General features: G+C 40.1%; 1 protein-coding gene across 1 annotated transcript in view; it reads right to left on the bottom strand.

Annotated features, from left to right (window-relative positions):
- Positions 1-19,313, bottom strand: part of TRPM8 (transient receptor potential cation channel subfamily M member 8) — a 275,582-nt gene that overhangs the window by 16,025 nt on the left and 240,244 nt on the right. Inside the window, exons 18-19 of the mRNA XM_015824215.1 lie at positions 14,846-15,017; positions 1,167-1,344 (exon numbers count right to left, since the gene is read on the bottom strand). Coding sequence (XP_015679701.1) covers positions 1,167-1,344; positions 14,846-15,017 — 350 coding nt within the window. The remainder of the gene's footprint in view (positions 1-1,166; positions 1,345-14,845; positions 15,018-19,313) is intronic.

Raw genomic sequence — 19,313 nt, 5'->3', positions numbered from 1 at the left:
AGAGAGGGAGAGGAAAGAGGAGAGAGGAAGAGGGGAAAGGAAAGAGAAAGAGAGGAGAGAGGGAGAGGAAAGATAGAAAGAGAAAGAGGAAAGAGAAAGGGAAGAGAAAGAGAGGGAGAGGAAAGAGAGAAAGAGAAAGGAAAGAAAGGGAAGAGAGAAAGAGGGAGAGGAAAGAGAAAGAGTGAGAAAGAGAGGGAGAGGAAAGAGAGGGAAGAGAGAAAGAGAGGGAGAGGAAAGAGAGGGAGAGAGGAAAGCATAATCACTATGCTTTAATTATGTTCAATTTGTAAAAATGAAAATACATCCTGCATATCAGATATTTACATTGCGATACATAACGTAGCAAAATTACAGTTATGAAATAGCAATGAAAATAATTTTATGGTTGGGGGTCACCACAACATGGTGGCCACGCCCACTTGGTGGCCACACCCACTTGGCAGCCACACCCACTTGGCCACGCCCCTGGCACCCGGGGTCACAACATGGGGAACTGTATTATGGGGTCGCGGCATTAAAAAGGTTGAGAACCACTGTTTTATTGTATTAGCATAGGTACATATTGTAGTTCACATTTAATTTGCATAGAAGTACTCTACTTACTAACAAATTTCCTACTACATCAAATGTGAGCGTTAATAATATTTCATCAGGCCTGCAATATTCCCTTTCATTTGTTTCAGCTATATTGTTCGTTCCAGGGAAACTTAAAAAGCTAAAAGTATGTTGTCCTGTTTATATTAACTTTCTAGGAGTTTTTAAAATGTAATTATATTATGTTTCTCCTTCTTTAACTTGGTACTTCTGTGCAAAGTAAAGGAATGAGACAAGTAAATACTGTATTTTAAAATGGGATGAGATTTATTTTGAAATTTGATGCTTTTGATACTATTCTACTAATTAAAAATAGTATTGCTATTTCTATTGATCTATTTATGTCCTAATATTAGTATGCAATAAAAAGATGAATGTAATAACATGATTTGAAATTATGCTTTTCATATCAGCAAAAACATGCAGCTGATTAGAATGAACGAATCTAGCTTATTCACTTACAGATAAACAAATAATTAAATTAAAGAGCAATGGAACTCAGTTTGAGGAAGACTTTAAAAGCCAGCAATGTTGTCTTTTGGAAGTGGGAAGCACTCCAACCTGAAACATACCCAAACATGGCTATTAATAAATTAACTAAGAGGATATTGGTGGACAGCATGTAGATGCACACTAATGGAATAGTAATCCACTCAGGGAAACGAGGGAGGTTATTGGAATCCACTTCTACACACAGAGGCTTGGATTCATTTCCAAGGATGGTACAGTGATCAAAATCGTATGTAGTACCTATAATAAAGGGAAGAAATATAAAATAATATTAAATTATCAGAAGAACTGATATACTTTAATACAAAGTTATTGGTGTACTGGTAGTACATGATTTTAGTACAGAAAAACAGCAATAATAATTATTATATATTAAATTTGTATTACACCTAATCATTCTGATTCCTGGAGACTTACAACAAAATACAATGCTATTCAAAACATACAGGAAAAAAAACCCAAATATAATAAATCAGTCATTATAAGAAAAATGAAAAAGTAATAAACAATTAAGAATTTAATCCAGAAAACAGGAGACAGTGAATTCTAGTCCTGCCTTGGTCATGGAAATTCAGCTGGATGATTTTGAGCCAGTCAGTCTCTCTCAACTCAATTCACTTCACAGAGTTGCTGTTATGGGGAAAATAGGAGGGAGAAACATTAAGTATGTTCACTGCCTTGAGTTACTTATAAAGTAATAAAGGCAGGATAAAAATATAATAAATAAATTTCTCTATCCAATAGCATCCATAAGAGTGGTTAAATGAGTTAGCAGGCTATCATGATATAAGCCCTGCCCCTTTTATACATGCATCATTATATCACACATAGACCACATTCAAAAAAATGGAATTTGCAGCAAAGTGGTTTATTAGAATTAGAATTAATTATTGGTCAAGTGTGGTTGGACACACAAACTGTAGGTAATAAATCATGATCATAATCAACATAAAAATCCATTAATCATAAATCATAAGATACAATACTTAGTAATAGTCATAGGATACTAAATAAGCAAACAACATAAACCATATTAGGATACTAAATAAAACAATATAAATTGTAAGATACAAGCAACAAAGTTATAGTCATAAGCAGATAATGAGATAGGTAATAGGAAAGATGAGGAGAATAATAATAATATAGTCTTACTAAGTAGTTTGACAGTATTGTAGGAATTAGTTGTTTAACAGAGTAATGGCATGGAGGAAAAAACTGTCCTTCTGTCTAGTTGTTCTGGCGTGCAATGCCCTATAGTGTCATTTTGAGGGAAGAAGTTGAAACAGCTTATGTCCAGGATATGAGGGGTCTATACGGTACATATTTTCACAGCCTTCTTTCTTCCTCATGCAGTATACAAGTCCTCAATGGAAGACAGGCTGGTAGCATTTTTTTTCCAGTTCTAACTATCTGTTGAAATCTGTGTCTGTTTTGTTTGATTGCAATGCCAAACCAGAGAGTAATAGAGGTGCAAACGACAAACTCAATAACTCCTTTGTAGAACTGTATCAGCAGCTCTTTGGGCAGTCTGAGCTTTCTCAGTTGGTGCAAGAACATTCTTTATTGTGCTTTTTTGATGACATATTTCATGTTAGGTGTCCATTTTAAATCTTGAGATATTATAGAAACTTGAAGGTCTCTTTTAGAATAGAATTAGAATAGAATAGAGGTGGAAGGGACCTTGGAGGTCTTCTAGTCCAGCCCTCTACTTGAGCAGGAGAACCTATATCTTCTCAGACAGGTGGATATCCAGTCTCTTCTTAAAAATCTTCAGCTGTCAGGAAATTTCTCCTTAGTTCCAGGTTGCTTCTCTCTTTGGTCAGTTTCCAACTATTGTTTCTCGTCCTTCCATCTGGTGCTTTGGTGAACAACCTGGCCCCCTCTGCCTTGTGGTAGCCCCTCAGATACTGGAACACTGCTATCATGTCTCCCTTATTTCTTTTCCTTAAACTAGCCAGACCCAAATCCTGTAACAGTTCTTCATATGTTTTAGTCTCCAGGCCCCTGATCATCTTAGTTGCTCTTCTTTGAATTTTTTCCAAACTCTCAACATCTTTTTTGTGGTATGGTGACCAAAATGGTTGCAGTATTCTAGGTGTGGTCTTACTGAGGCTTTATAAAGCGGTAATAGTACTTCTTGTGATCTTGATTCTATGTCTTTGTTTGTACAATCCAGGATTTTGTTAGCTTTTTTGGTTGCTGCTGCACACTGCTGGCTCATAGTCAAGTGATCATCCACTAGGACGCCAAGGTCCCTCTCACAGTTACTGTTTTTGAGCCAGATCTCGCCTAATCTATATTTGTGCCTTTGGTTTTTCCTGCCTAAATATAAGACTTTGCTTTTCTCCACATTGAAACTCATTTTGTTGGATAGGGCCCATTGTTCAAGTTGGTCAAGATCTTTTTGGATCCTGTGTTTGTCTTCTGGGTGTTGGCTACTCCTGCTAGTTTGGTGTCATCTGCAAATTTGATGAATTCCCTTCTATTCTCTCATCTAAGTCATTGAAGATATTGAAGAGTATTGGGCCTAAGAGGGAACCTTGTGGTACCCCACTACTTACTTCTCTCCATGTGGATGTAGTGCCTTGAGGACTTCTCGTTGAGTACGGTTTGTTAGCCAGTTACAGATCCATCTGGTAGTGATGTTGTCTATTCCACCTTTTCTTAGTTTACCAAGGAGTAGGTTGTGGTGTACCTTGTGAAATGCCTTACTGAAGTTCAAGTTTACTATGTCCACTGAGTTTTGCTGGTCTACTAGTTTAGTCACTTTATCGAAAAATGAGATGAGATTGGTTTGGCATGATCTAGCCCGTGCTGGCTATTAGTTACGACTTTGCTTCTAGTTGTTTGCAGATCTGTTTTTTGATAATCTTTTCACATTTTCCCAGGTATTGATGTTAAACTGATTGGTCTGTAGTTTCCTGGGTCCATTTTTTTCTCTTTCTTGAAGATGGTGACCACATCAGCCCTTTTCCAATCCTCTGGTACTTTCCCGGTGCTCCAAGATTTATGGAGGATGTGATGCAATGGTTCTGAGATATCCTCTGCCAGCTCTTTCAGAACTCTGGGATGTAGCCTGTCAGGTCCCAGTGATTTATATTTGTCAAGGTTGGATAGGTGTTCCCTTACTATTTTCTTGCTTATTTTAATTTTTGTTTCTAGTATGTCTTGGGGTTTTTTTTTTATGTGTTGGGCTATAGTTTCTTTTTGTGTGAAGACTGACACAAAGTATGAGTTAAGCAGTTCTGCTTTTTCCCTGTTGCCTGTAATTTCTTGCCATCTTCTCCCTTTAGCGGGCCTACAGTTTCCTTGATTTTTTTCTTGTTGTTAATATGTTGGAAGAAGCTTTTTTTATTGTCCTTGATTTCTGTTGTTAGCCTTTGTTCGTTCTGAGCCTTTGCTTTCCTGACTTTGCTTTCCTGACTTTGTCTTTGCATGCTCTGGCTGTCTGCTGGTAATCAGCTTTAGTTATGTGCCTCTCTTTCCATTTTTTGTATTTATCATTTTGTCTTTTAGTTTGTTAGTGAGTTCTTTGTGCAGCCATGCTGGTTTCTTCTTGGATTTCTTGTTTTTCTTTCTCACTGGTATTGTGCTGGTCTGGTCTTTTGTGATCACATTTTTCAGGGTTTCCCACGCTTCCTGGGTTGTTTTCCCCTTAGTTTGTTAAAGTTGGCTCTTTTGAAGTTTGGGACCTTGGTTGGATTGTTTTCTATTGCTGGTGTTTGCATTATTTTAAATTCAGGTATAACGTGGTCACTTTTGCCCAGGGCTCCAGTAATTTCAATTCCCTCTATCACTTCTTCTCTGTTTGTGATGATTAAGTCCAGTATAGCTTTACGCAGGGCTTTTTTTCTCGGAGAAAAGGTGGCGGAACTCAAACCTGGCCACGCCCTCATCAAACCCTAGGACCGCCCCTTTAGAGAACAGGAATGCAAGTAAAATTTGGGAGGGGCTATTTCCGGTGTGGGAGGGGCTATTTCCGGTGCGGCCGGCCCGGAAAAAGGTGCCGGAACGCCGTTCCGCCGCGTTCCGGCTGAAAAAAAGCCCTGGCTTTACGTCTAGTTCCCTCCTCCACCTTTTGAGTGACAAAGTTGTTGGCTAGGTTGGTTAGGAATCTGTTTGATCTCCTGCTCACTGCAGAGTTTGTCTCCCAGTTGATATCTGGGTAGTTGAAATCTCCCATTACTACTGTGGTGTGCTTCCTGCATGCATTTGTTAGTTAGTTGGCAAAGTGTTCATCTATTTCCTCTGGTTGGTTGGGTGGCCTGTAATAAACACTTATGGCAATGTCACTTTTGTTTTCTTTTATATTGACCCATATACTTTCTAGAGAGATTTTGTCTTGGGTCATATGCATTTCTGCAGATTTGTAGTGTTCTCTTACATATAGTGCAACTCCCCCTCCTCTTTTTATAGACCTGTTTCTTTTGAACAATTTGTATCCATCCATCTGTCCATTTCATTCATGGGTTTTGCCCCATCAGGTTTTTGTTATGGCCAACTATGTCATACCCTCCCTCATGTACTATTGCTTCTAGTTTGCCCTGTTTGTTCCCCAAGCTTTGAGCATTTGTGTATAAGCATTTAAGATTTTTATGCCTGTCCATGGGGGTGTTCCCTGTGTCTCCTGGCTGTTGTTTGAGTTCTTTTTTTCATCTCTGCTTACCTCATTGTTTGATTTGCTTTCTTGGGATTTGTGATTGGTTTTGGGTTCTAGAGTTTCTAGAGATTGGTTGCCCTCCCCCCTCAGTTTTAGTTTAAAGCCCTCCTGATGAGTTGGGTCAGTCTTTTTCCAGTACATTTTTGCCTGTTTTCATGAGGTGTAGCCCATCCCTTGCCAATAGTCCTTCCTGTAGAAAGTGCAGTCCATGATCCAGGAAACCAAAGTTTTCTTGGCGACACCAACCCTTTAGCCAATGGTTTATTTTTAAGATTCTTTTTTCCCTCAATGGGTGTTGGGAGAACTGAAGAGAACACTACTTGTGCTCCTAGCCTCTTGACTTCATTGCCTAGATGTCTGTAATCCCTCACTAAGGTTGTTTGTTGTGTCGTTCGTCCCAATGTGGAGGATGAGGAAGGGGTATACTGTGTTGTCTAATATTGTAAGAGGTGGTAGAATAGGAGGGTTTCTCCTAAAATCCACTGTCATTTCTACAGTTTTGAGGCTGTTCAATTCATGTAAGGTCCTGCCCCAGCTAGCATTCCCAAAAAAGCAGAACTCCTGAAACTGGTATGGTTTCAAAAGGAACTGTTATTGAGAGATAGTGATAGCAGGATAGCAAGGCAAGATCTGAATAATTCCCGCACAAAACATTACATTAAAACTCTCCTTTCAAACCCCTCCCCATTGCCCAATGGTCCAGTATGATTTCAGCCAATCCACAGGTGTGAAGTTGTTATAGAAACCGGAATGATAAAACCACAGTTCTCAGGCAATACCCGAAAATGAAATGAATAGATAGTTTGAGGGTCTGACATGCTGCCCCCTTAAAAGGAGAGGTCCACCTGGAGAAATAGAAAACAAAACAAATGGGGAGAAAAAGAAATGACAAGTTAATCAGGTTTGTCTGGATAATGTGCATGAAAGCATTTGAGCAATCTTGGGGCTCTCACATGTTTTTTATGGACCCATTCATTTTGGGATGCTTGGAGGTCCTTCCAAGCCACCAGATACTGGGTGGCTCCATGGTGTTTATGTGAGTCTAGGATTTCTTTGATTTCAAAATGTTGCTCACCCTCTACAATAATGAGTTGTGGTGTTGGGGCTGTCATTGGCCGTAAAGGCGAGGTTATCTCAGGTTTTAATAAACTGCAATGGAATATGGGGTGGATGTGCCTTAATGCTTTGGGAAGTTCCAATTCTATCATAACTGATTTTATGATGTGTTTGATGGGGAAGGGATCCACAAATTTTGGTCCTAGCTTTTTGGAGGGACATAGTGACTGCAAGAACCTAGTAGACAGGTATACCGTGTCCCCAATGTGGAAAGGTTTAGGTTCCATTCTCTTTTTATCTGGTTGAGCCTTATAGGCTATCTGGCCTCATGTAGAGCTTTTCTGGCAACCAGCCAGGTGTTTTGCAGTTGATTCATCCATTCCTTAAGGGAAGGGATGCTGGGTTCGTTGGTTGGCAGTTCAGGCATTGGGTTAATTACTTGTCTTGTGGCCACTTGGAAAGGGGTGTATTCCATGCTAGAGTGTACAGCATTGTTATATGCCACTTCAGCAAATGGTAAGGTCAGTCCAATTGTCTTGTTGGTAGTTGATGAAACATCTGAAGTATTCCAACTTTTATTATTATTATTATTATTATTATTATTATTATTATTACTACTACTACTACTACTACTATTATTATTATTATTATTATTATTACTACTACTACAACTACTATTATTATTATTATTATTATTATTATTACTGTTCCAGAACCATGATTATTCATTCTGTCCCCCCATTCATTTGAGGATGATGACTAGAACTGAAGCCCTGTTCTGTGCCCAAGAGGTCCAAAAATGCCTTCCAGAACATTGAGGTGAATTGGACCCCTTTATCTGAAATTATATGGTGAGGGGCTCCATGCAATCAATAAATATATTGGAGGAACAGCTTTGCTAGAGTCTTGGCAGTTGGGATCTTCTGGCACCGGATAATGTGGACCTGCTTTGAAAACAGGTCAGCCATTACCCAAATGACAGTGTTTCCCATGTTTTCTGGCAGTTCTATGATGAAATCCATAGAGATCTCTCTCCAGGCTGCAAAAGGCCAGGAATTTTTCCTTGTCTTTGTTTTGCTGCTGCACAAGTGGGGCAGCTGGCCACATAGCTTTCAATGTCCTTTTTTAACAATGGCCACCAGAATTGCCTCCTCAATAAATGTAAGGTTTTTACAAATCCAAAGTGTCCCACAAGTTTTGAATCGTGGGAGACATGCATTGTTTTCACTCTTTGGTTGGCAAGGACATACAGCTTCCCCCCTACCCATGCTAGTCCATCCTGCATTGAGCAGAGGTTTTTATGGCTTAGGAACCACTCTCCCTTCTCTAGAGCTTGCTTGAATGCTGTCGTAGCAACGTTGTTTAGCAGCAGGGTATCTTTTGCCTGTGCCCTTGTAATTACTGGGGCAGCTAATTGTCATGCAGAGAGTAGGGGTTTGACTATCTTTGCTTTTATGCTGTTATATTGTAGCATCCTTGATAAAGCATCAGCTAAAAAGTTTTTCCCTCAAGATAAGTAGTGGAGAGTAAAATTGAACTGGTGAAAATGTTGGGCCCACTGTGCTTGTTTGGGAGACAATTTTCTGGTGGTTTTGAGAGCCTCTAAGTTTTTATGATCAGTCCATACTTGGAAAGGGATCTTGCTCCCTTCCAGGAAGTGCCTCCAGGTGAGGAGAGCCCACTGCACAGCATAAGCTTCCTTCTAGACTGCCCAGCGTTGTTCGGTCTCTGATAGCTTTTTCGAAGTGTAAGTGCAGGGTTGTAATTGGCACTTTTCATTCTCTTGGAACAGTACCACACCTACTGCTACATGATTGGCATCAGCCTGAATTATGAATGGTTTCTCTGGGTTTGGGTGTCTTAGCACTGGCTTCATCAAGAAAAGTTTCTTTAGCTTTTCGAATACAGCTTGGCATTCCATAGTCCATTTCAGTGGCTGTCTGGGCTTTGGCTTATCCACTCTCTTAGTCTTTAATAGATTTGTAATAGGGAGCACAATCTGTGCGAAGGAGGGGATGAATTGCTGATAGAAATTCGCAAAGCCCAGGAAACTTTGTAATTGCTTTCTGGTGCAGGAGGCTGCCCATTCCAAGACAGCCCGTACTTTTTCCAGATCCACCCCCTTGTGTGAGATCTTGTAGCCTAAGTAGTCGACTTTTTCCTTGTGGAACTTGCACTTGGACAATTCTTCATATAGTTTAGCTGCATGGAGTTGTTCAGGACCACCCTGACTAGTTTCACATGCTCAGCTTTCATTTCCATGTAAATTAATATATTGTCCAGGTATACCAAAACTCCCTTATACAGGTGCTCATGGAACACTTTGTTGATCAGTTGCATGGATATGGTGGGAGCCTCTTGTAGTCCAAATGGGAGCACCTTAAATTGGAAGCAACCGAGAGGGCAGTTGAAAGTGGTTTTCCACTCATCCCCTTCCCTAATTCTGACCCGGTAGTTTGCCTCTCTCAGATCTAACTTAGAAAATATTCTTCCCTTCAAGAGGTGGGCCAGCCTATCTTTCATGAGGGGCAAGGAGTATACATTTTCCACGCACAGCACATTTAAGCCCCTATAATCAACACAGAGATGAAGAGAGCCATCTTTCTTCTCTCAAAATAATATGGGTCAGAGTTCCCCCTCCTAATTTGGGGGTTGGGTAGAACTTCACGATCTCTATGCTCTTCAGGGATGTGTTCTTTGGGTGTTGAGCAGGTTTCATTGACTTCCCTCTAGACAGTCGGTTTCCCTTCTTGGCAGGGGTTTTCGTGCAGCACTCCAGAGCATGATAGCCTTCCTTGCCACATTTGAAGCAAGAGGTTGAACATGGTTGAGCTGTCATGGGTTTGGCTGCTTCTCCTTTCTGGCTGACTGGTATTGGTTGTGATTCTGGTCGATCTCCACTTCTTCGGCCAGTCATGCAGGCAGGCCGGGGCTCCACGGGCAATGCAGGCATTATATAGATCGTTGTTGAGCCCATCTTTAAAGCAGCTCACCAAGATGTCCTCTGGCCAGTTCAGGTGACATGCCAGGTCTCAGAACTCCTCCACATACTCAGCTACAGGGCGGTTAAAGTTTTGGAGCTCCGGGGTGTCGGAGTTGTACAGGGTTACCATCCACTGGGCTGCAGTGCCTTCTAGGGCCAGGGTGACAACCCTGACTTTAGCTTTCTCGCTGAGAAGGGGTCTCCCATAAACTTGCATATATGTGAGAACATGAGCGAGGAAGAATCCCAACTGTTGGAGATCCCCATTGAATTTCACCCCAAGGGGGACCAATTTTGGTTCAGGTTGCGGGGCTCATTCTCTGGTTGCTTGTAGGATGTTCACCCCTATGGGGGCAGCTTGATGTAGGGTGACTGAGGTGATTGCCACCATCTCAGTAGAGCCAGTTGCCCCTGCTGCAGTTTTAGTGGCTATAGACCTGGTCTTACCTCTGCGCCACCCAGATTTCACTTTCAGATCCTGAAAAGCTTCCACCATGAAGTGCATTACCTGTTTCAGGATCTGGTCAGTTGGGTCCTGCTCTCCGTTGGTCTCTTCATCATTGTAGAGCAGTTCCATTTCGTGCCTCCAGCCCTGCTTTTGGCTGCCCCGGGTTAAAGTTACCCTTTGGGTCCTTCCATCCCAGTCTTCCCTTTTTCCCATGCCAATCAACCACCTCCAGAGGGGCTCTCTTCAGGTTGAGTCTTGGTGGTGGACTCTTCCCAGCATTCAGTCTCATCCTGCTTGCTGCCATGGAGTGACATAGTGTGCATGGTCCCCACAGTAGGGTGGATGCCTCTCTGGGTTGACCACTTTGCAGATCTTGCCTAATGTAAGGTCCTGCCTCAGCTAGCATTCCCAAGAAAGCAGAACTCCTGAAACTGGCATCGTTTCAAAAGGAACTTTTATTGAGAGATAGTGATAGCAGGATAGCAAGGCAAGATCTGAGTAATTCCCACTCAAAACGTTACATTAAAATTCTCCTTTCAAACCCCTCCCCAGTGCCCAATATCCAGTATGATTTTGGCCAATCCACAGGTGAGAAGTTGTTATGGAAACCGGAGTGATAAAACCACAGTTTTCAGGTGTTCTGTGTTCCTCCCGGTCTCTTCCCACAGGAGCAGAGATAAGGTAGATGGCCCCAGGCACATTCTTTCTCCCTTTCACACCCAGATGGATGCATCAAAGGTGAAAAGAACAAAGTAAAGGAAATACATCCCAAAACCCACAGCCTCCCCCTCCCTAAAGAACAAAACCTCCCCCTTCCCAACAGGATGGCAGTACCCAAAAATAAAATGAGATGAATAGATAGTTTGAGGATCTGACAATTCAAGTTTGTTCTGGCTGCACCACAAGGCATGTTATTCAACCTCCCATCTATATGCAGATTTGTCATTGTCTTCAATGAGACCAATCACTGTTGTATCATCTGCAAACTTCAGTACTTTAACAGAGGGATCTTTAAGATGCAGTCATTGGTATATAAAGAGAAGAAAAGTGGAGAGATCACACAACCCTGCCCCCCCTGTGTAATTGTACAGGTATCTGATGTGATTTTGCCTAACTTCACCTGCTGCTTCCTGTCTGTTAGAAAGCTTATGATCCACTTATAAGGCACGGCTAACTGAATTAGTTTAGTTAGAATAATATCTGAAATGATGGTATTGAATGCCAAGCTGAAGCTTACAAAAAGGATCTTGCATCAGTCCTTGGAGATTCAAGATGTTGTAGGATGTAGTGCAGTGCCATATTAACAGTACCATCTGCTAATCTATTTGTTTGGTAGATAAATTGTAAGGGGTCTAATCCGTGATGGTTTTCAGGTGGGCCAGCACTAGCCTTTCAAAGGTTTTCATAACTATGGATGTCAGAGCAACTGGTCTGTAGTCATTCAGTTCCTTGATGGAGGGTTTCTTTGGCACTGAGATGATAGTAGAGCATTTGAAGCAAGAAGGAACATAGCACATCTCTAGTGATTTATTAAAGCTGTGGGTGAAGATGAGGGGCAGTTGGTCAGCACAAGCTTTCAAGCAAAAAGGAATTATCTTGTCTGGGCCTGGTGCTTTTCCAGGCGTTTGTCTGTAAAATAGACTTTGCACATCATTTTCTGTGATCACCAGAGGTGGGGGCCCCAAAGGGATGGTATCAGTTGTAGGAGGCTTGGCTGTTGTTGGTGTATCTGAGATGGAGATGGTGGTAATAGGTAACAGTGGTTTCCTCTCAAACCTACAGTAAAACATGATCAGGTCATCTGCCAGTTGTCGATTCCTTTCAGCATGGAAAGGAGGTTTGCTGTAATCATTGAATTTTTAAGAGTTTTCCACATATTTGCTGGTTCATTTGTTGAGAGCTGATTCTGTAGCTTTTCAGAGTAGCTTCTTTTTGCTGCTCTGATCTCCCTTGTTAATACATTTCTGGCCTGATTGTACAGCATTCTATCTCCTTTCTGTAGGCTTCCCTTTTGGTATGACGTAGCTGCTTGAGTTTAGCTGTGAACCAAGACTTGTTGTTAATGTATATTCACAGGTTTCTGGACACATAGGCCTTGACAAAAACTGACATATGATGTTACAGTATCTGTGAATTCATCCAAGTCTGCAGAGGTATCTTCAAAAACATTTAAATCTGTGCAGTCAAGGCAAGCCTATAACTTTAACTGCCTCCTCAGTCCAAGACTTCACTGATTTAATTGTTGGTTTTATGATTTTAAGTCTTTGTCTACAAGGTAAATCATATAATGATCAGTGTGCCCCATAGCTGCTTGTGGTAAAGACAGATAATCATCTTTTAATGTTATGTAGCAGTAGTCTAAAGTATTCTTGCCTCTAGTAAGACAGTTGACATACTGAAAGTATTTTGGTAGCTCTTGGCTTAAGTTAGCACTGTTGAAATCTCTTAACACAATGAGGAGTGAATCAAGATATTTTTCTTCAGCCCACATAATCTGGTCAGCTACAGTTTGTAATGCATTGTTTATGCAAGCTTGTGGAGGAACATACACTGCAAATAGAAGGAATGAAGAAAACTCGTGGATAATAAAATAGTTTGCAATTGATAATTAATGTCTCTAAGTCCACATCACAGAATTTCTTTAGTGTAGTTACATTTTTGTACCATCGGTTGTTAATATAAAAACAGGGACACTCTCCCTTCTTTTTACCAGATGTTTCTGCAATTCTGTCTGCTCTCTGTATTCAAAACCCTGGGATATGCAAGCTGCTCTCATCAATTGACTCATTTAACCATGTTTCAGTGAAGCAAAGGGCTACTGAGTTGTAAAAATTAGAGTTGCATCTGTTTAAAGGAAGTATTTCATCCATCTTATTAGTGAGTGAACATAAATTAATCAGAAAGAGTGAAGGAAGAGGAGTTTTTATTCCACTTTTCCTTAGTCTATTCATAATATCTGCTCGCTTACCTCTTCTCCGTCTTCGTCATCTCCTCCTTTTGTTTTTGTTTTTCCATTGTTCAGAGAGGGCTGCCACTTCCTGAATGAGAATCTCCTTTGCATTTGTAAAGATGGGAGGGGGGCGAGGGTGTAGTCACAGAAAGCTGCCCATTAAAAAAATGTTGCTTGATGCTTATCAGTTGGTCTCTTGAGTATGAAATCCAAAGTGAATGACAGAGAATAATAAAAAAACAACAAAACTATCAGAGAGCATTTCACTGAGACTGCTGTCGGCAGCGCCATCTTGTCTGCAAGATGTCTGCAAGATGGATCCTGATTTCTGCAAGAAACTGTCAGGTCTGCCATCTTCAGCTGGCACCTCGCTGGCATCCTGCCATCAAACTCTAGGTGGAGGGGGAGCATGGGGTGAACAAATGGGCAATAAATATGTATGGGGATATGGACAACTCCAAACATCTCAGTGCTTCTTTAAACACCTATATAGCACTTCATTGGCTGAAGATGATGAGAAGAGGGCTGGGATGCGGGGAACAATTTTTAACTTCTTCATGCGGGAAAACTTAGTTCTAGCCTGTCTTTGCTGCAACTAGTATCCTTTAGTAAAAGAACCTATCACTTCAACCAAATGGAATTGATGGTCTTTCTTTCCTAGGGGACCTACCCGGGGCAGGTTTATCAATCAGAAGAGGAGAGTTTGGTTTTTGGGGAAATTTTACTTATCCTCCAGCTTAAACAGTGTTACTTTAATCTCTTGTTAATTTTCCAAGAAGAAAATTATGGAGTGTTTGCCAATGCTCTTTCTTAACCATGCCCATATTAACTAGGTATAGCTTTAGGCAATCAAGATCAAGGGTACATGCCCTTGCAGGTGTTCTGGTTCAGAAGTGCTTCAGCTGCTAAACCTGTCTTCAGTGGGGGAAGGCAGAAAGCAATGAAACTCCTTTGTGCAGAGTATCCTTTTCTCAATCCTGTATCATTTGCAGCTGCATGCTCTAGCTCCAAGATTATTCTCCAGCATTCCCTTTTTCCTCTTGAGCACAACTATTTGGGCAACTTTGCTTTGGCCATTCCTTAGTTTTTCTAATGATGGAAGTGACAAGGTAGCTGAATCTTTTCGCTCAGAACAAAGAAAGGTGCATGTGCAGGACAAAAAAGAACAGCAGCATTCTGAGCACTAACTTGAATGGACATTTTTTGTTTCCTCTTTCTATTTTGTTATGTAGCAGAATATAGATCAGGAGCAACTTATTCATTAACAATAGACATAGTGACCAGGAATCATAAAAAACTTTTTTTCAGTCATAAAGAATAAAAGTTGAGTAGAAATCCTAAGTCTCATAAAAAGGAAAGACAAGTAGTCCAATAGAGTCATTCGGCATATTTTTCTGTCAATAACACTAGCATCTAAATCCAGCATGAAAGACCTTCTGAATTATACATTATCATTTTCATTCTAACTTTCTATAATTCAAAACTAACACCAAGCATAATCAGAATTTTTCAGAGAAATAAAATAAACCCTCAGTTCTACCCCTCCCCCATCAAGCAAACCACAATGACAAAAGGAAATATAAGTGTATCTGTTTCCCAATTACACCAACCCCTTACTGATTAGTACTATAGTTCAATAGATACCATCAATATCAGAAGGATAATGGCCAAACATTGCAAGGTAAGGCTCATAAATGACTGATCGGAATATCCATTCCCAACGCTGTTCATTTTTTCGTAGGATCCCTTGTCTGGCTACACCAAAAGCCACCATCCACACCGCAAAGAGGAACAAGAAGAAAAAGACATCTATCAACTGCAAAAAGAAATATTTAAAATATAAACAGAAATATTATGAGGTCTTTGCTAAAAGTCTCAAAATTGTCAAAAGTAGACAAGTACACTATTCTTTACAAAGTCAATATTTATACTCTGGAATCAATATGGAAATGGGCTTAATACAGGTAGTCATCAACTTATGACCACAATTGGAACTGGAATTTCGGTCACTAAGTGATGTGGTTGTTGAATGGGCTATGCCCAATTTTATGATCTTTTTGCTGCAGTTGTTAAGCAAATCATACATCCGTTAAGCAAATCTGGCTTCCCCCATTTACTTTACTTGTTGGAAGCTCCCTGAAGGTTGCAAATGGCAATCAAATGATCCCGAGAGGCTGCAAACATCAGAAAAAAAGGGCAATTGCCAGTGCCCAATTTTGATCATGTGACCATGGGGATACTGTGATGGTAAGTGCAAGAACCAGTCACAAATCATTTTTTTCAATATTGTCATAACTTTGAACAAGGTTCAAAGTTGAGGACTACCTATAAGCTACATAACAAGAATGTGTTTTAAAATAATTTGAATTTTCTAATCAACACAAGTTGTTGGCACTTAGAGAACAGTTGTGGAACACTTTTGATAAGACAATATGATATTTCAGATTTATGCAATTTATTAGCAGCCAGGCCTTCTCCCAAGAATACATGAATACCACAGACTAGGTATTCTCAGCAATAACTAAAATTGGTCAGTTTAGTAAGATCCATTCTTCTAGAAGATGAAGAACAGTTGTTATGAGCAGGCAATGATTCAAAATGATCTGAAACTTGGGATTTTATTCAGAATGCATAAACACTGAAACCAGAGCACATCAGGAAAATTCACTATAGCTTTCTTTTAGACAAGATGGGATAGATGGTTCTAATTTCCTTTGTCCTTGATTCAAAATCCTTCAAGAACTCTGTTTTTCATACATACAGTAGTAGCCAAAATTGTGGAAACCTTTGGGGAAAGTGTACAGTAGAAATGCCACCTTTGGTTAAGTTTCCACCATTTTTTCTTCTAATTTCTTTATAACTGTAGCCTTGTTCACTTAATAATACTATTTTACATTACTTTCTGGGCAACCAGTCAACTCTTTGCACCATTACTTTAATTTTATTACATTTTTACAAGCTCACTAAATGAAAGAACACAAAAAAACCCAACCAACTTGATAGCGATCACATAACACACTGACAAATGTCCTCCTCTCAGCTTCAATACAGGACATCAATAACTGAATCCTACTGTGATCTGATTGGCTCATTGCCAAAACAAGATGATAGCTGATTGGCTCTCTAAATACTCATGCTCATTGGCTACAATCAGATGAAGGAAAGCTACTTGATATCAACCTAAGCAAGTTGTGCTTCCTTTTTCTGGTTATTTGGCTATAACTTTTCATAGTTATACAGTACAGATAATTGAACAAACTTCGTTGCATTACATTCTTGATTAAATTATCTTTCCATTGATATATAATTTTATGGTACTACTCCCCAAAAGGTGGTGTTATTAGCCATCAAACCTCAAAAGTACGCTTTCCCCAAAAGATTTCCACAATTTTGGCCACTGCTGTATAAATAAAAATATAGTTTCAAATAAGTGGATATAATTGCCTTATTTTCTTCTGTGTTGATAAGACCTAAACTTGAATATTGCATCTCCTTCTGATACAATGTTTAAAGAAAAATTCAGAAAACTTGAAGCATGATCTGGAGAGCACAACCTAAAATGGAAACGTTTAATTTTGAGAAAGACAACTAAAGGAGGGAATATCAAGCACTGTTCAAAAAGGATGCTCTGACTGCAGAATGTTGGATCATTAATTAAATATTAATGAAGATTTTCTAACAGTAAGAAAATGGAATGAAGCATTTAGATAGATAGTGATGTGAACACACTGGATGTGTTTGAAACGGGAGACTGGGGTGTTTTAATTTGCATTTATGCACTGGTGAGAGCTTAAATTACAACTTCCAACTCTATTATTTGCTGCATATTAATATCAACGCTGAAAATATTTTTTCAAATGTTTATTATTGCATGCTACATAGACAGAGCACGCTATAATAGAGAAAAGAGATGGAGAGCTCTGCTTTCAAATCAAATGATATTATTATTATACAGTGCATTCAGAAAGTATTCAGACCTTCACTTTTGTCAAATTTTGTTATGCTGCAGCCTGATTCTACAGTTATTGAAATTCATTTTTTTTATTAATCTACACTCAGTACCCCATAATGACAAAGTGAAAACAGACCTTTAGAAATGTCTATGAATTTATTAAAAAGAAAAAACTGAAATATCATATTGGCATAAGTATTCAGACCCCTCACTTAGTACTTTGTTGAAGCACCTTTGGCAGCAATTACAGCCTTGAATCATTTTGGGTATAACGCAACAAGCTTGGCACACCTGGATTGGGAAATTTTCTGCCAATATTCCTTGCACTCTAGGATGTTCACAGAGTTGTCCCTAAGTCACTCCTGTGTTGTCTTGGCTGTGTGCTTAGGATAGTTGTCATGTTGGAAAGTGAACCTTTGGCCCAGTCCAAGGTCCTGACCACTGTGGAACAGGTTTTCATTGAGGATATCCTTGTACTTTGCTCCATTCAGCTTTCCCTCAATCTTGACCAGTCTTCCTGCCCCTGCTACTGAAAAACACCCCCACAGTATGATGCTGCCACTACCATGTTTCACTGTTGAGATGATATTGGGCAGGTGATGAGTGGTGCCTCGTTTCCTCCAGATATAAGGTTTAGAATTGTGGTCAAACAGTTCAATCTTGGTTTCATCAGACCAGAGAATCTTGTTCCCCATAGTCTGAGAATCCTTCAGGTGCTTTTTTGCAAACTCCAAGCAGGCTTTCTTGTGTTTTCCACTGAGGAGAGGCTTCTGTCTAGCCCAGGGGTCTGACATGGATTTATAGTGAGGACATTGGGATATCATTCAGACAAGAGAAGTGTAACTGGATAGTGGTCAAGAGAAGGAAAGTAGTTAAGACTGATGGAATGGAACTACTAGAGGGTCGCACAGCAGACATATAAACCAATTACAATTATTTTGGTGTCCTACAGTCACATGGGAACCACGATGAGGAGGCAAGGAAGATAGCAACAACGAAGTACCACCAAAAAAATCAGACAGTTCCTAAAGAGCTAGCTTAATGGGAAGAACATATATTGTCAACATATATTGTCTCCTAGTCATTAGATACCTTGACAATTTAACAAGCTGGGCAAAGAAGGATATGGAAGCTGCTAATATAAAGACCCAAAAGCACCTCACAATGTACACAATGCACCTCACAATAGACTTGGGGTTTCCACCCCAAGTCTAACAGCCAGAGATTGTACACTAGCAGGAAAGAGGGTGGTTGGGGTCTGGTAAGTGTCAAAGCCATTGTCGTTGATGATACCCAGAGCATCCAAGAGTACATCACTAAGATGGCACCCAAAGATGAGCTACTAAGAGAATGCCTAAGGCAGTAGCAGATATTGGAGGAAGATCAAGTAGAAGGAGTGCGATGGCAAGGGAAGACCCTGCTTGGGATTTACCATCGACAGATAACTGAGCTGGCAGACATTGGAAAAGACTGGTGTAAAGACAGGACTGAGGCACTGATCATAGTAGTACAAGAACAGGGACTAAGGTACCATATCTATAGAAGCAGAGGCCTCAGAGACAATCCAATACATAGTGGCAGTGTAAGATGAAGGCAGGAATCAGATGAATAGAATAGAATAGAATAGAATCTGGAAGGGACCCTGGAGGTCTTCTAGTCCAGCCCCCTGCTCAAGCAGGAGAACCTATACAATGTCAGACAAGTGACTGTCTAATCTCTTCTTAAAAACCTCCAGTGATGGAGTGCCCATGATTTCTGAAGGCAAGCTGTTCCACTGGTTAATTGTCCTTACTGTTAGGAAGTTTCTTCTTAATTCCAGGTTGCTTCTCTTTGGTCAGTTTCCAACTATTGTTTCTTGTCCTGCTCTCTGGTGCCTTGGAGAATAGTTTGATGCCCTCTTCTTTGTGGCAGCCCCTCAAATACTGGAATACTGCTGTTTCTTAATAATAATAAGAATAAACACTTGAAAGATTTTTAGCAGATTTTATACACTCTGACCAAAATGGTTTCTTACCCAAAAGATACATAAGAAACAATGTCAGGATTATTCTAGATATTTTGGAGTATTATGAGGTGCACAATGAAAAGCAAATGAGTTTAATTTTTCTTGATGCACAAAAAGCTTTCGATAACGTGAAATGGGATTTTATGTTTGAGCAA

The sequence above is a fragment of the Protobothrops mucrosquamatus genome, unplaced genomic scaffold (assembly GCF_001527695.2).
Source record: "Protobothrops mucrosquamatus isolate PMUCROS unplaced genomic scaffold, P.Mucros_1.0 scaffold2160, whole genome shotgun sequence".
Lineage (NCBI taxonomy): Eukaryota > Metazoa > Chordata > Lepidosauria > Squamata > Viperidae > Protobothrops > Protobothrops mucrosquamatus.
Note: the sequence above shows the minus strand (reverse complement) of the source record. Positions and strands in the feature narration are given on the sequence as shown.